The sequence below is a fragment of the Cyprinodon tularosa genome, unplaced genomic scaffold (assembly GCF_016077235.1).
Source record: "Cyprinodon tularosa strain WSP-4 unplaced genomic scaffold, ASM1607723v1 ctg107, whole genome shotgun sequence".
Classification (NCBI taxonomy): domain Eukaryota; kingdom Metazoa; phylum Chordata; class Actinopteri; order Cyprinodontiformes; family Cyprinodontidae; genus Cyprinodon; species Cyprinodon tularosa.
In genome coordinates this window covers 1,896,936-1,914,663 of record NW_024037860.1, presented here as the reverse complement: position 1 = coordinate 1,914,663, position 17,728 = coordinate 1,896,936, and the positions used below count along the sequence as shown (strand labels likewise).

Below are 17,728 nucleotides of genomic sequence, written 5' to 3'. Positions count from 1 at the left end.
GTCAGAGAGCCCCAGTTTTTGGGAGCCCTGGTTTTCTGTAACTGATCTACTGGAGCAGATTTTTAAAGCGGTCAAGAGGCCACCTGGGTGGATCAATGGAGGTTCATAAGGAGAGAGGCAGAACTGTGATTTGTTTTGGGTAAATTGTACAAGATGAATTCTAGACCTTTACAGCAATTCTTAGACGCACAAATCTTTTCTTCTTATTACCATTTGAGAATGCTGTAGTTTAACAAATATATGTCGTTGGAGGTCTATGTCTTTGACTCCAAATGAAATCATAGGATAGTAAAATGTCTCAGTCAAATATTACTTGGAAATGTAATAGTTTTGAGTCACCCCTTACATTTTGAGATACTGTGTCCATATTCAGGTATTTATCTATTTTTTTGTCAAAATAGTTTGATTAATTGTTGCTTTTATGTTGAGATAATAAATCAGTTTATGCATGAAATGCAATTCCAAACTGTGCATGGCCAAGGAGGGTCTCTCCAACTTTTCACAAATATTTGATCTTTTTATTGGCTAAGCAGCAGCAGCTAATAGAGGAATACAAAAGGAAGGGGTAGTTGTTTGAAGTTGTGATACTGATACACTAGTCTCTTTCATCACAGTGGGACACAGTCTCTAAACTTTAATGGAAATCACAATGCAAGTTCATAACTGCCCCAAGGCCTAGGGGGCGGGATTATGTTGTGCTCCATGGAGGGATTTTTTTAGTTCACAATTCACTCTTTAACAGTGGCTGAATTAAAAAGGAGATACTTTTGGTTAGTTTCCAAACCTAATCCTTGGTCACGTGAGGCAATCTGGGGTTCAGATCTTTTATTTTTAAGTCGTAGGCTTGATCTAGCATACTGGGTATATTTTTTAACCAAAGAATAGTTCAGAGTGAATAATATCTATTATCACAAGAGTGAGATGAAGAGCGTTACCCAGATATAAGAAATATTTAGGTAACATCTGATAAGGAAGTTCAGTGCCAGATCTAGCTTGATGTCTAAGCCAACAAGCTAAGCCATAATTTTTGAACAAATGTTTATTTAAATCAACCCTACTTTGATCCTAGTAGCGTAAATTCAGCAACTATGTTGAAAAAATCAACCCAACAATTTTTTTTGGTTTCTTTTTTGTAAATGTAGTTTTTATTTTTAATCTTCTTTAGTGATATCATTGTTGCGTTTCAAGTCATCTTTGTTGGACCTCAGGATACTTTCTAAATCCCACTGACTCATTTTGATTTAACCAATAAGAGTAATGCAAAAGCAATGATAACTCAGTCAACACTGGTTAAAAGCAGAATTAAAGAAAATTCAGGATGACCTTAATCTGAGGATAACCTTCAGTTCTAGAGAGAACTGGCCGCTTCCTTCTTGTTTTTTATTTTTATTTTCTTTATTTTCATAATTTTTGTAAAGTTTTAAAGAGATTTTAAGGTGATGTGAAACTCCTGAAAATGTTCATCTTTTTCAGTATTTCTTCATCATCATCATCTTTATATGTATTGCGCTTTAAAACAGCTAATGCTAAAAGCAAAGTGATCAACATAGCTAAAAATAATAAAACACAATAATAGAATAAAATACAGCATAAAAATATAAAATAAAAAGACAATAATAAGAATTTGTTGATTTTTAATTCCGAGGAGAATAACATACAGATTCAAGAAAGTCTCAATTACTACAAGTTCTATAAATAATCTCAAACGATTTGGGAGGCTAAAACTGTAATGAACAATTTGTCTATTAGAGCCCCTCAGCTATGTGTCAGTTATTAGTTCCTGGTGCTGATTAAATCTCTTTCCTAAATGAGAACCTGCCTCAGATAAGGGTCTTGTTGTGCTTCCTCTCACCTCAGCTTCTTTGTTCTGCTTCCAGCTTTATGGTTACATGGAAAGTGAGCCCCTCACCCTGCAGCTTTTCATTGGGACGGCAGATGATCGCCTTTTGCGACCGCATGCCTTCTACCAGGTCCATCGGATCACCGGCAAAACCGTCTCCACCGCCAGCCATGAAGTCTTGCAATCCAACACCAAGATTCTGGAGATCCCTCTGCTGCCAGAAAACAACATGCGAGCCATGTGAGTCATTTGAGATGTGTTAATTAATCTTCAGAGTTTTACTGTAGTTAACATCACTTTGAAACACAACTGTTTTGTTGACATTTTTTTTTAACCATTGCCCGAAAAAATACAACATTACAAAATACTAAAAAGTCCTCTGTCCTTTAGCTCCATGAGGTGAACAGGTGCTAAGGCTGAAACTGTCCATTGGTGACTAATTCTACCTGGCATGTATAAACAGGGGCTGCAAATGTCAGAATACAGACATCCCCCCACCTGGATTAAGTCCTTCAACTACGTTAATGTCACTGTACAAAAATATGACGGCAAGATTAATGTGCAAAAACATTTCTACCCTGGTAACAAGTGTGTCAAAAACAATACAACCATCTATTAAGCTCATATAGTGCTCGTTTGTGAGATTGGACAGCTAGGAATGAACATGGGTATGCGGTATTACATATATCAAAATAATGGCTTGCCACAGTAACACAGAGTCACTTATCCAGTTTCATGATCTAAACATTTCATTATATGATATGATTTAGTTACAAGATGCCAGGTAAACAATTTTAAGTTTAGTTAACCAAGCTTAAAACCCCCCTACCACAGTAAAATAGAAGCAGAAAATCTGAAAAAGAGCTGTCTTTTGATTGCAAATTACAGTACTTAAAGGGCACTCTAATTATTATAAGTTGTGTGAGAGGAAAACTCTTCTGAGGACAGTTTGGAATCACAAAACAACCAGTCATGAATGTTTTTAGATGTGGGAGGAAGTCAAAGCAGGACTCCACATTGTGTCCAGGTAGTAGCACTTTTCCAGACGCTCCTTTCTCATGGGGCAGTAGGGAATGTTCTTTTTTGGACTTGTTCCCAGAACCCTGTGTTAGGGATAACCCTCTAGATCAGACCTTAAATAAGGTCAGAATTTTGCTCCCCACTATATTTATCCGTAGTATTTTAGAGATTTAAAATACAGAGTTATTTATTGTTTCTTTTTGTTTCACCATGATATTAGTTCCCTCAATTATGTCAAAGAGAGGGAACATAATCCTATGCATTTATGATTGGTTTGACTAAATGCATCCCTTCTTGTTTGTTTAACAATAAGAACATGACTTCTGACTTTCTTTTGCTCTTTAAATGCTCACACTCAGACTGAAAGCGAAGAAGTTAAAGTTTCCCCAGTTTTCCCCTGACAGTCAAACTTAAAGAAAGGCCTTTAACTGTCTCTTTCCACTGAGATGTTTACCAGCTGACTCGATAAGGCAGCCTTCGCCTATCTGCTCTCGTGCCAGCGATAATTTGCTTGCTGTGTGGGATGCAGAAGGTAGCAAAATTTAGTTTTTGACATCTTCAGTTTCTCCCCTTTCCTCTTGAAAGAAGTCAGTTTATGCAGAAAAACTGACTGAACTTGGTGTAACCTTTTACCATAACTTAATATTATAAGCTAGTAGACAATTTCGCAATTGCAGACAGTTTGTGCAAGAATTGTAAGACTGTGCTTTAGGTTTTTCATTCATATTTGAAATGTAACCCCCATTTTAAGCTTTCTTAAGTAAGGGACAGACATCTGAATAGCTTCCATAGCTGATTTCACCCGGTCATGACAGATTCCTAAATTATGCAAAACTGATAAGGAGAGGTTGCCTTGACTGATTTCAGTTTTCCCTCATTCGTGTTGAATAAACCAAAACCAAAGAAAAAAGAAAACAAGGAATGGTTTAAAACTTGACATTTGCCGTGTTCCAGCAGCACTGCCCAAAAGCCTACCACGTAACACAAATAAAATGCCAAAACATATCCCATTTGTTTTTCCTCCCTTTCACCAGCCGCATTAGTTGTATTTCAATTTATAAATGCCTGCAAAAAAACGTTTCTTTCCGACCAAAAGGAAGGAGAGAAACTTTAGCTCTCTACCTCCCAAATTGTAAAATGAAATAAATAAAGACAGACAGCTTAGGCAATGGTCTGCTGCTGCATGTGGAAATGATTAACAGCAGCTTCTATGCAGAATGAACCAATTCAATAGCCTGAAAGGACAAAGTAGCCCTGGAGACGGATGGATCTTTTTGTGATACTGATGTCTTGTGATAATCACCTCCTCAATGATGCGAGGAGTTTATATTGGATAAAAATATCAATCAATATTTAAACAGTTATGCCCAAATGGTATTCAGTGCGTTAACACAATCAAACAATTGCTTATGCAAAATGCATGGGGGTTTTATTAAGTCATGCAATATCATTTGAAAGTGAAATATATTTTGTTCGATTGTAGTTTGATATGATAGAAAAACACATGTAGTGTATCATTCTATAATGGAAGCAAAAGAAGAGTATTCAGGATATTTAGGCCCAAGCAAAAAAATGCTATGCATTTTGGAAAATTAAAAGCTGTATATTTCACTCGAAAGCAATTTCCAGTGTGAAACATGGTATTGGCAGCATCATGCTGTGGGGATCGTTTTCTTTTGAGAGATGGCTGGAGTCAAACAGAATAAAAACCTTAAAGCCAGAACTACAGGGGATAGTTTTAAATCAAAGCAGATTTATGAGTTAGAATGGCCCAGTTAAAGTCCAAACCCCAATCTAATAAAGATTATCTGTAGCGATATTTCAATGAAACCTTGTAGACTTACATTGATTTACAGTTCCAATTTTAGCAAAAAAAGTAGGTCTGCAAAGTATTGGTTCCAGAAAAAATAGAAAAAGGATAAATCAAGTATGTTGAAGTTTGTCATTGTAACACAAAATGTAACACTTTGAGTGCACACTTTGAAAGACAAAGTTTTAAGAGTGTTATTTACCATAAATTTAATGATACATAAAAAACTTACGCATAAAAGAAATCCTATTCAGAACCAGAACATCAGCTCTCTGGTTCCATTCAGAACCAAAAACTCTTCCTCTCTAGGTCTGTTTAGAACCAGAATCTCTTTCTTTCTGGGTCCATTCAGAAACACCTCCTCCTCTCTGGGTCAATTAAGAACCAGAACCTTCTCGTCACTGGGTCCATTCAGAACCAGAACCTTTTCCTCTCTGGGTCCATTCAGAACCACCTCCTCTTCTTTGTGTTTGTTCAGAACCAGAACGTCCTCTTCAAAGCAAAGATGTAATATGTTGTAAGCTTTATGCATCAAAATTTCGTTTTCTATACACTCTGTGTATGCAAAAAGACAATAAAGTTAGTCTAAGTCTAACTAAACCAATAGATTTGTGTTTATATACTGACAGCAGTATATATAAATTAATGACTGATCAACTTTTTATTCTTGTGCTTCTTTCCTTATAGAATTGACTGTGCAGGAATCCTCAAGCTACGCAATTCTGACATTGAACTGCGCAAAGGAGAAACAGACATTGGGCGAAAAAATACTCGCGTGAGGTTGGTGTTCCGTGTGCACATCAACCAGCCCAATGGCAGGACGGTGTCGGTGCAGGCTGCTTCAAACCCCATCGAATGCTGTAAGTTTGGGACACACACAAATAGAGACAAGCACAAAATCTTTCCACTCAAGAAAAAAGTGGTATCTATTGTTGCAATGTAATAAAATAAGCCACAATTTTAATACCTACTGGAACTAATTCACTACCTCTGGACCCAATAGGTTTTACACAATCAAAGGAATTCACAAAGGCAAAAGATGTATTGTTCCTGGTGCCAAACACGTGTTACTTTTACCAAATTCACATTTTATGAATGCCCAAGTTATGTGGTAAAAGCAACCCATTAGCACACTTTCCTCAAAGGTCGTTTTCCAGCCGCAGTTTTGGCACGTTTGAATGATTCCATCATAAGAAACTTCTGTTTCTTTGACATTCATTTCTGTGTATACTTATGATGTGATTGGCACCCAAGAATGTAATCAAGTCAAGATGTTTAGACAGAGATGACGTTAACAGAACGTCAAAGTTAATCAGAGCTGGTTTATCGTGGCTGAACAGTAAGGGACCTTTAGCTCTCTAGGAAACTTGTTTTAAAGTAAACTCATAAATTAAATCCACATCTTAGTGATAATAGAGATCCAGTTTTTTTAAGTATCTGGCTGTGAATCATCTCATTGTATTCCAGAGGTTAGAGGTGATCCCAGCTTGCTTCATTTTAAAGAAAACAGAGACAGGTGGTTGGCCACTGGCTGCTTGATGGAAATAATGAAGCAAAGATCTGAGCATGAACGTATTATTCTGAGCCGTTCTGCACCTTTTTTAAAGCAGCAGTTGGCTGAAAACCTCTTAGCAAGAGGTCATGATATCATAGTAATAAATTTGATAAGCTGGTTCTCTTAATGAAAAGCTGGTGTTTTACAGGCCTTGTCCTGGTCATGCTCTTCTCAGAGTAGATGGTGATCAGTAAGTTTGTTCACTTGGACTCAAAATCAGTGTTGAAAGGTGAGTTTGTGTGTGTTTCTGCAGCCCAGCGTTCAGCTCAGGAGCTTCCCTTGGTGGAGAAGCAGAGTGTGGAGAGCTATCCTGCCACTGGTGGCAAAATGATGCTGCTCGGCGGACTCAACTTCCTTCCCGAGTCCAAGGTGGTGTTCGTGGAGAAGGCACAGGGTAAACTGGATGCAAACCTTCACAGACTGTGTTCCTTGCATTTTAATTTCCCTTCCTAATATCTCTTTCAAATGTCTCTACCCTTCTCACTTCCAGTTGTGTTTTTTTTTATTCCCTCTTCCCGTCAAAATAGAGTAAGACTTGCCAGAAAGCAACATGTGGTGTGCATTAGACCACTATATTTTTAACCAAAGCGTATTTACATTCGCTGAAGTTTCCATTGCCTGTTCTTTGGTTCTCGCCACAAGTGAAGGAATGAATCACGACCAGGGCATGTGCAATATCTCTTTTTCTCACTTTTCCTTTCTGCCTTGCTGTTCTGTCTTTACTTACTGCCCTGCTCCTGACAGTTAACCCTCTCACTCATTTTGCCACTCACTTGCCACGGTTGCTCGTCGCTGCAACTGCCTAAGAGAGGCGAGTCCTTTTGTTTCTCTGGTTTCTCAATGCCGTGGGTGGAGGGAACGGCAGAAGGAATAATAACCAAGTTTGCATATGATTGACTGATGATCATGAAAAATTGTTTGATTGAGCACAAAGTAATCAAATTAAACATGTACTCACTGCCATAATCTCAACTTTAAAGCCTTGAACTATCAAATAAACTTTCCTCAAAGTAACGTCATCATAATAATTTAGGAACATTTTTTTTTTTCATGTACAATTTAAATGAATAAAACGTTTATACACAGCTGTCTCTCTAAAAGCTGTACTGGGTTTAACTTTTTATTCATTTTAAATAGTTAAAGGTATGGTTTAATGTTAAAGATATGCTAGCAATACCTGCCTAAGGCAACACTCAAATGAAACCATATTGTTTATCCATCCATCCATCCATCCATCCATCCATCCATCCATCCATCCATCCATCCATCCAACTTCTAACACGCTTAATCCCAAGTGGGCTTGCGAGGGGTGCTGGTGCCTATCTCCAGCTGTCTACAGGCGATAGGCGGGGTACACCCTGGACAGGTCGCAAGTCCATCGCAGCCATATAGTTTATCAGAAGCTTAATTAGATTTAATTAGTGCTTATCTTTGGCACTTTCTACATAACTGGGTAAAATATATTTGGTTTTGTAGCATATACTGTATATTATCCAAACCACTGAAAACCACCAAAGTGTTCCTCAGATAGTCAAAGCAATTGCAACAAACTAATTCACAATTAAGGAGATGTCCTTCACTAGGAGTGCCTCCTCTGTAGTAATTTAGAAAAACTACACCACCAAAAATCTAAAGATAAAATATTGGAGATTATCTTGTATGCTCCTTCTGATTTTCAAACAATTATTCACACTGTGCATGTAGTTCAAAAGTCACAATAATACTCAAAACTGGTAAAAGCAGACTGTCCTTATAAAAGAAGGTAACCTAAACTTGAAAATGAGAAATGAGGATGCAAAGTTGAATTAAAAACATTGCTCAATTTTTATATATCCTGTGCACTGAGAGACAGATGTGACTTCATGATCAAGAAGATGTTCAAGAATGAATCAAAAGAGAGAAAGTCAATGGACATGCAGCAGGCACTATTTATTGCTATTGTAAAATGTTTCCTAGAGCATAAGAGATGAAGGCAGAAAAAGTTTCAATCAGCGCAATCTAAGCTGTATCTGTACACAAAGATTTGAACTCTATAGAAGAATTAAATAAATGCAACACATTTTTTCCAGCTGTTTATTGGCCATCTTTTATACATCAGATTTTACTGTTATCTCCTCACCTTTTCAAAGAGAAGACATTGTATTTTTTGGCAAACCTGAAGCACAAATACAAAACATACTTGTAGAAAATATTAATATGAAATAGTAAAGTATAGGGCTGAAATAACTTATCGGATTAATTGTGATTAATTGATCATTGAAATAAACAACAACAAATGTAGTTATAGATTAATGTTTAACTCTAAAACGTGTCTTTAGCCAACGAAGTGACCAGCTCTATGTAAACGTTTGGCATTTAAGATAAAAAAAAACGTTTTGGTCTGTTAATGTGCTCTAACCATAACAAGTGGAAAAGTTTTTGTTTCACCTGACTTAATTCCGTAAAAAATGTTCCTTAAGGAACATTTGTTGTCTTTATATCAATTCATTAATTGAAAAAATAATGGACAAATTCATCAATTAGCAAAAATAATCATTAGTTGCGCCCTAGTAAAGTATATCTTATCCAGTAAAATTAGGGGCTTTGTTTTCGTCTAAATTACATTTCATACTAGTCAATTGCTGATGCCTGATATCTAGAAGAACAGTGGATGAACACAATATAAAATAATGTGTTTAATATTTTTTTATCTTACTTGTTTAAAGTTTAAAGAGTAAAATGAAAAAAAAAACCTATAAAAATTTGATACGTTCTGTTTAAAAGATTAACTGTAAAGACTCTGTGGTTAAGGAAGGGACTGAATGTTGGTAATATGGGGGTCTCCTTCCTCCTGGATTTACTTAGTCATGGATGGAGGATGGGGGAGTCCCTGAAGAAGAAAATTCATACATATATGCCCTCCTGTCTGAGCCCTATGACCCCCTTCTAGGTTGTGTTTCCTGTCTTTCACCCACACTTCTTGCCTCAGCCCTGTTTCCTTCTGTTCTGTTTCCCCCCCTCAATATTCAGTTTTGTGTACCTCTATCCTTGATATCTGCTAAACACATTAGCCAGTGTGGAGTTCTGCTCCAGTGGGAACCTCCCCACACTTTGCCTTGCTATTGATATTCTAGCAGTTTGTGTTCAGAGTCCTCTCATTTGAGTGAGAGATCAGAAGAGCAGTTATCTGTTTGCTACTTAGACTGCTTTTATCTAAATTTTAATGACCTACTGCTTGGAGTTAAAAAGCCCATTACGGACTTACTAACACACTCCAAACACACATGTGCACACACGTTCAGTAATGGAAGCTACATATGAGCATGGAAAAGGGCAGAGCATATGGGCTCAAGATAATGCTGCAAATCCAGCCTTAATTTAGGTATTTTATATCAAATAAATCCTATTTGATATAGTTTCACAGAATTATTTCTGAAATTTAAAGTGAGGGTAACACAATGAATATTATTTAGAAAAAATACCTCAAAATTATGCTTTTATTATAAAATTTCTCTCTGACTGCAGTCTTATTTTCTGCTGGAAAAGTTCATGACTAAATGAGTCTTTGAAAGTTTGCACCACAATGATTATTCCTCTCAGACAGTTACCATTACGCTCAAAGAGACACACGCATTCGAGTGCAGCCAAACGCCTGGGAAGGCATAAAAACCAATCACTGCTTTTGCCACAGTGGTGACAGCCATTACTGCTGCTGCCATCGAAAGTCAGAATGGCTGCTCACTTTCCGAAATTGACTCCAATAAACACCTTCCAAAATGCTCCACAAATCCTAAGGAGCAACAGACGGATTCAGTCTTATTCCAACTTGTGTGAAAAATGCTTTGCAGTGAAAATCATCTAGGTTGAGTCAGAACAAGATCACAGGCAGCTTAGAAGCCCATTAGCTCAAATGGCCCGACTATAAATCGTAAATGCTTGCATGTTGTTAAATGCTCCAATTTGAAGTAAGAAAAAAAATTCCATAAAAATTTACAAAATTGGCCCATTAACAATTAGTGGTTGAATGAAGAAGTCTAAAATATCCATGAGTATTTCAAGAAAAAATACACTTTATATAAGAAATTGAAAATTCATTAAAGTTATTCAAAGCTAGAAATATTAATCACATATTTATGTGCCAAAATAAACTTGAGCTATTTAATTAGAGGCATTCCAATTCTAGAGTGCCCTTCAAAAGTATTTATTTACCACTCAAACTTTGTCAAACACTGCAACTGCAAACTTCAATGCACTTAGTTGGGTTTCAGTAATTTAGATGTACACAAAGTATTGCAGTATTGGAGAGTTGTTTAAAAAAGATGCCACTTTTTCTTATACACTTTATAATCAGAAAAGCCTGTGAACATTTTTGTTCCACTCTATTTATTCTGATACCCTGTTGTAGGGTCAAATCAAGCCAACTCTTAGCATCATGCTCCCCCTATTGTGAAACACAATGGCAGTATTATGCTTTGAAGTGGAGTGCAGGGACAAGGACATTGCGTAAAGCTAATTGAAAAATGGATGTAGCGACATACAGGTCATTCATGGAAGTGACTGCAAAACACTGAGGTCTGGATCAGAGATTAAGCTTCTAGCAGGACAACAATTTTAAAGAAAGGATCTAGAGCTGCAGCAGATCGCAACATTTTCTTGTAAGAGTCAAGGTCCAGAATTTAACCTGAAAACTTTGAGATTGCAGTTTTAAAGACAATCTGCTATCAATTATCTAGGCTTTGATTATTTTCCAAAGAATGGGTATTCATTTTTGTAGGCATATGTTAAAGACTTTACACAACAAAAAGCAGTTTCAGTAACTGTTAACTAAAAGAAGTCTATGCAGATACACTATATGTTTAGCTTCAGGTCAAGGAGTATGAATTTTTTTTCCAAGACACTGCAAGAAAAAATGTGTCTGTTCAGAAGTTTACAAAACCACCAGATTATTTACCCATCAATACAGCTAAAACCTTCATCTCCTTTTGTGTATGTGTGTGTGTTTTTTTTATTAGGTCTTTCCTACCATACCCCCTGAGACACCCCCAGTATCATATAAACTAAGCTATTCCAACCTCTGCTGCCAAATCTTAATGCAGCTTGAATAATAATTACTTTCTTTTTAAACCTCCCATCCATCCCCATTGCTTCCCGTCATCGCCCACAGGATAAACTGATGCAAACCCGCTGAATTTGATGTATGTGCATGTATTTGCTGGTGTTGTTGCGTACATTGGTACCTGCTCTAGCTGCTAGCCTCCAGGCCTGTTTGTGTTGTTCAGGAGGAAGTGTTTTCAGTGAGTCATACACCAAGGATTCCCCATTGAGGGGTGAAGCGGAAAGCAGCAGATCCCAAGCTCTTGAAAAGAGCGAGAAGGAAGGAAAAAAGGAGGAAAAAGGCAAGGCTTCATTATTCCTGCTGCCCGTTTCCAGGTGCATAAGGAAAGAGAACATAACATGCACCATGTTTTCTCTTACTAAATTTTCTGGTTAATCTTTTGGCAAGTTGATTTGTTTTTTAACAACATGCAGAACATTAGATTATTCTCTGTAATTTAGAAATATTTATTCTATGTTCCATCCATCCTGATCAGTCAATATTTGGTCCTTTTCACTCAATATTTTCCTTAGTGTTTCAGCTCATTTCCAACCACAAATAGAATAAAGATCAAATAAATCAAATAGCCTGATCACCGTTAAACCCAAGAAATCCTCTCCTCAAGTCTTTGCTTTTGCTACAATGTAAGCAATCCTTTGCTCACAAGATTTGTCTTTTTCCTCTCTTTTGGGGATGAAAGGAAATTATTTTGCCGAGCCGCAGCTTTAGCATTTTGTTCAAGTTTCCATCAGCTTGTGCTTTGTCGAGCTGGATTCAGGTTTTATGGTGTTGCTATTATTTTTTTGTGCCAGTTTATCCAAACCGCTCAACTGGCACTGATAAAGGAAGACATACCTGGCACACCTAATGTGTGGGTTCTGGCCTGCCCTGCTTTCCACAGATGGAATGAGTGCTAGAGGCAGGGAAAATAGAGAGACAGACAGATAAACAGAGCAGCAGAGAGAGAGAGAGAGAGAGAGAGATGGGGAAAGCCTACTCTCTGACTCAGAGGGGAGGGGAGGGAATTCCCTGGTGAGCTGGATGGATTTTAAATCTGTTGGATTGGAGTGTTGCCTGCAGCTCCGGAGTGCCACACGGCCTGGTCTGCAGCAGAGAAAAGACTGACCCTCAGCATGTCTTCTGATAGTTTATTTTGTAGAATTTGGAAATCATAGTTCCTGCTGGAAAAAATTGTTAGAGTTCATATAAAGGCTGTTTACACCTGAATTAAGCAGCTAGCACAGGCAAGTCTAAACACCAGATGAACTGGTTGAGGTATTGTACATCTGGTATGTCTAGACTCTGCTTTGGCATCATCATCTGACTGGGCTGACCAGAGCATGATTTATGATGCTAATTTTGGACTAATACTTGGTAAACACTGCCTTTTGTTATATCTAAACACTGGGTCTTGCATGAATGTTGTCCTGGGTAACCACCCTGCTTCATAATAGTGGCTAAACGAAACGAGACAAGATTTTAACCAAGTTTTAGAACTAGTGTAAAAGGATACACATATAAGATGCATACAAAAACATATTTTAATATGTTTTTCATGGAGAAAAAAAAATGGAATTAACATGAACATTGTTGCATTTAAATGATAAAAACCACCCTAAATGCAATTGATCTTTAAGATTGCCTAGGCTACATTAGTAGTTATGATATTTCTTCAGCTGTTTTATGGGAGATGCAATTTTTAATAAGGTATCTTTTAAGAAAAAAACAATTAGTTATAAAGGTTACGTCTAGTCTGTAAAAATGTTGTGGAGCACTAACCAGCTTTCAAGCTGAACAAGTTCGAAGCTGATACTATGAATACTATAAAACATTCAGCATTTCCTTTGTATGTGCAGTTCCGACCAGATAAACTGATATAAGCCTAGTCTTTTTTTGTAGTCAGGTCACATCACCACACCTTTCTTATTAATAATAACTGAACTTTATTGATCTCACATTGGAGAAATTTGTCTCTGCATTTAACCCATGTCCTTGGGGAGCAGTGGGCTGCCATTGTGCGGCGCCCTGGGAGCAGTCAGTAACCCATATTGAGGCTTTGGGGATCAAACCAGGTACTTGCAACATTCTCATAGCACAAGTGCACTGCTCTAACCCTCTAGGCCAACACTCCCATCCCAAAAAAACAAAAAATAATACACTTACCCAAACTGAGTTCCTGACTATAAATCCATCATATAATTACTGTCAGGTCCCTGTTGCTACTGATACCTCAGGATGTGAAGCATACTTTTATTTTCCTGGTTTCACAGTTTTTTTACAATGCCTCTGGTGTTCAGGAGGAGATTCCAGCTATATCTCTGGAATCAGTCACTGGAGAATCCGTCTAGTCTCCTGGCTTCACTTTTCCACGGGCAGCAAGGTGACTGCCGTGAGAGTGTGTGCAAAATTACTGAAGCATTTTAATTCAAGGCAGCAGCAGGGGCAGTAGAAAGGTAATAAAATGGAAAATAAACTCAAGATATGTAAACAGGAAAGTGGGGGGATGCTTCTTAAAATCCAAGCTGGAAGAAAAAGATAGCTGCAAAATACATCATAAGAAAAACTCCCCAATTAGGTATGTGAATCATATTTTCCATCCTCAAAATAACCTGAACTGAACTCTCTTCAGTCACAGAAGGCTGCCATGTACAAAACGCTGCTTTTTAAAAAGCAATTTCACCTCTGGCTGTCGAAAACCGTAAGTTCACTGTAAGGGTAAATATATCCCCAGTCAGTTGTCGGGCCTTCTGAAGCAATGAGTCAGAACATATGTCTGAAATATTTATCTGGAATATAATCGTATCTTTTTCATTTCAACCAGATGGAGCTCATTGACCTCCCCTTGATCATTATCAAGACTTTAATCAAAGAAAAAAGGACAAACAAGATTTGTTTGAGTGAGCTTAACTATAACAGTGTTGCCAGATTGTGACCAACTACACAACCTGGATGAGGTGTTATTAGGAGATAAAGCCAAAGAGCCAAAGTTGACACAGCCTTTGCAAAGTCTAATTGCTCTAAGAATCATTGTATTGTCAGAGTTGTCTGGTGTTAGTCTTTGTGGATCTCATTTGATCAAGTGAGTCACCTATCCTCAAGTGAGTCACCTATCCCTGAGCATTATACCTTGAATAAGAGAGCACACATCCACCTATTTGTCTTTTAAAATCAACCCTTAGTTTTCCAACAAAACTCCCATCAAGGATACTGTTCTGTGCTCAGCAACTATTGTTCCGTGCTTCGCCACCTCCAATAATCTAAGTTGAAAGCCAGAACAAAGGTAAAGGATATTGTGGTTGTATGTTTGCATGTGTCTGCATCTGTTTGTGCACATTGAACGTGGGTGGAGGTTGGTTGCATGAGGAGGTGTTGTCGGGAACAGAAGCATTTTGCAGATGTTGCAGGGAAGAAGGAGAAAACGGAAAGTCCTGTGGTTATCAGTCGTACGCCGATCTCTGACGGTAAGCCACAAGTAGCCTCCATCTCCATCCGACCACAGCATTGTTGAATTTCTTGGTTTGATTGAGAAAACATTAAACTTTGCTTGAGCAAAGTGATTTAGAGACGCAGATGGAGAGGGCAAATATGAAGAGGGAGGTGGAAAGATTAGGTCTTTGAAAAACATGTTTACTGCTGGAGCTTCACTTTGACGTTGTAGTCTAAGGTTTCCCTCTTGGAGAGTCTCCCAGAGCGTAGGTGGGCGAGATTCCCTCTTGGTTCCTCTAGACGTAACATGAGGAATGCTCATCTCTGTCTGCCTCTCTCTGTTGTTATGACCTTCCCTGTGTCTGTGCTCGCTCTAATTGGCCTGCTCCAATCATTTCAGCTTCACAGCAGTACGTGTGCCTCTTTTCACCTGCTACATGCAAGATGTCTGTTAACTCCACAGTCATCTTACCAGGATGATTCTGCTTGTGCATCTTCCTCACAGAGAGGCATACTTTTCCATATGGAGATCTAGTTTCATCAAGTTTCGCAACAGGAAGCCCTTATCTAATCTGTGCACTGTCTGTTTTTGTCGTCTACTGTGTTTAATATGGCCGTTTTGGAAAGCTCTATCAACTGACTATTTTTTTTCTCTCTCAGAACAATAAAGTTGACCACCCGCCCCCACTACCACATCTCAGCAATAAAGATCTAAGTTTGACTGCAGTCCTTTAGCTTCACACTCATGCAATTATTTGAAAAACATAAGCCTCTTGAAAGAGAGAAAACCTCTTGGATCTTGCCGGCTAAGTTAGTCCTTTGATATAAGTAGTTTGGAAATTGCCATTAAACAATTTTTTTTTTTTGTTTCTTATGAAAGGTTTAGCATTTCCTCTTGATCTATAGCTCTCTCTATTCTGCTACTAACATATAGCAGGAGAGCTGCAGAAACCATGGTGTTACCTCATATAGTGTTGCTTACACAAAGGCTGCACTGTCTTCCTGCCACTTCTGACAGATGTAATGACTCATTGGTTCTGAAAAAAAGAAAAAAAAATTGCAACATGGCCATTCCTGATTGCCCCAGCAGAACCCGAGTCTGCTCACGAAAGGTGTGGCATGAAATCCCAGGGAAAACGCAAAGAATGTGAGCTGAACCTTTACAGGCTTGCAGCAGCTGCAGTAGCTCACAGGGATCTTTGAGTACATGGCAGCAAGGGAAACCTTTTTACATCAAGTGAATATAAAAAAAAGGGAGAGTGGGAAAGGCTGCCAGTTTTGCAGAAAAGAAATAAAACAAATGAACCAGGGTTCTTTACTGGCATCAAACACCTAATAGGAAAGCATAAACTGGGAACAAAAGCTTCCTATGGACTTACTGTACAGAAGCAAGTTACTCTTGGTTATCTTTTTCTTAATAAAGACAACCACTGATTTCCCCCCACCCTTAACAGAATTGGCAGTTTAACATGGTAGAGGAGTTTCAGTATCCCCTATGATCCTATGCCTGCTTTGTCTGTGGCTTCCACCTTAGATAGGATCTGCCATGGAAAATTGGCCTGAAGAGAAGGGTCAGCCAGAAGTAATTAGAAGACGTAAGTGATTTGTAGACAACTGAAAGTTGGAAACCTAGGGAGGATTATGTAGACTGATGCATCTTACTTCTTTCTGTTTGCTTTCAGTCATCTATGCAAACATAACTCATTTAGACTCCCAAAATGTTACATACTCTTTCTTAAAAAGTCCTGTATTTGCTTTTGTTTTGTTAGTCTTTAATTAACAACATTAGCTGTTTTTTTTGTCATCATCGTTCGTTATTAAGAGCCAATGTGAAGGTTCTGAAGAGCTACTTGGGGTTCCTAGAGCTGGATGCAGACCTCTGATCTAGGACAAATCAATGAGCATTCCCATAGACATCGAGTGTGACGTCTGACTTCTCCTTCATTTCATTTACATCCACAACATAATCTAAGATAAGATTGATGGATAGATGTACAGACAGATAAATCCTTAAGTTACTGAGATTATTGAATCACTTAAATTACTGAGATTATTGAATTTATTGAATTGCAACTTGTAGATTTTGAAATTTACCCAAGTATTCCGGGGCCTACGGTTAAAGACACTACCATTGTTTTCCTGACTTTCTCCTGCAAGTCTCAGCCACGTATTGCCTTCTTTTATCATATGGCATAGATGTTATCATAATCTCTTTGGTGTCTGTGTCAACAGATGGGCACCATTTGTGGGAGACAGAAGCCAAGGTTGACAAGGACACTGTCAAATCTGTAAGTACCTATTATTTATATAAAATGCCTCTGTCGCTTCAGTCCTCTCTTCCCCCTGAGACTTTCTCCTTTCTTTGGTCTCCTCCTCATTTGTCCCACTTAATGATGTAACCTTTGCTAAGGCATTACAAAGTAAAAAACACAGACCACACTGATTAGTCGATGCAATCCTGAATGGAATTTTCACAAAATCACTGTACCATCCTTGAGGTAAACACGTTCTCTTGTGGTGTTGCATAAAAACATGACACGGGCAGAAACATGCTCTAATACAAGCACAAACGGCAATGCTGCCCTGAGTGCATAGCTAGACGTTTAGTTCATAGTGAAGTGTTGCGGTGAGCTGGGTTTAAACACCTCATCTGTGCCTGTGAGCGTGCAGCCAGAAGCAAATCACACCCCTGTTTCTACCTGGTGCTTGTCGTGAAGGTTGTAATGAGAAAATAAACCAGTGCACTCATTTTCACTGACGTACAGTCACACACTCAGATTGTGTTAATATAAAACTGACCAAAAGGGAATTGTCGACAGAGGGGATGAAGTAAATGTTGTTCTTCGTGTCACTGAGAGCTTCTTTAGCTCTGGAGTTCATTAAGATTTCATCGGTTAGTTAGGTCTGCTTTCAGAGCGGAGAGCCAAGGAGGGTTGTGGAAAACTAGTTTCCTTGGGCATTATGATAGCATGCTTTTAATTGCTGATGTCTTTCATCTGTGGT

General features: G+C 38.2%; 1 protein-coding gene across 2 annotated transcripts in view; it reads left to right on the top strand.

Annotated features, from left to right (window-relative positions):
• LOC119786031 (nuclear factor of activated T-cells, cytoplasmic 1-like) overlaps positions 1-17,728 on the top strand; it is a 77,797-nt gene that overhangs the window by 17,981 nt on the left and 42,088 nt on the right. For both annotated transcript variants that reach the window (XM_038289078.1, XM_038289086.1), the window contains exons 4-7: positions 1,878-2,080; positions 5,358-5,530; positions 6,479-6,619; positions 16,958-17,013. In XM_038289078.1, the coding sequence (XP_038145006.1) occupies positions 1,878-2,080; positions 5,358-5,530; positions 6,479-6,619; positions 16,958-17,013 (573 nt within the window). The remainder of the gene's footprint in view (positions 1-1,877; positions 2,081-5,357; positions 5,531-6,478; positions 6,620-16,957; positions 17,014-17,728) is intronic.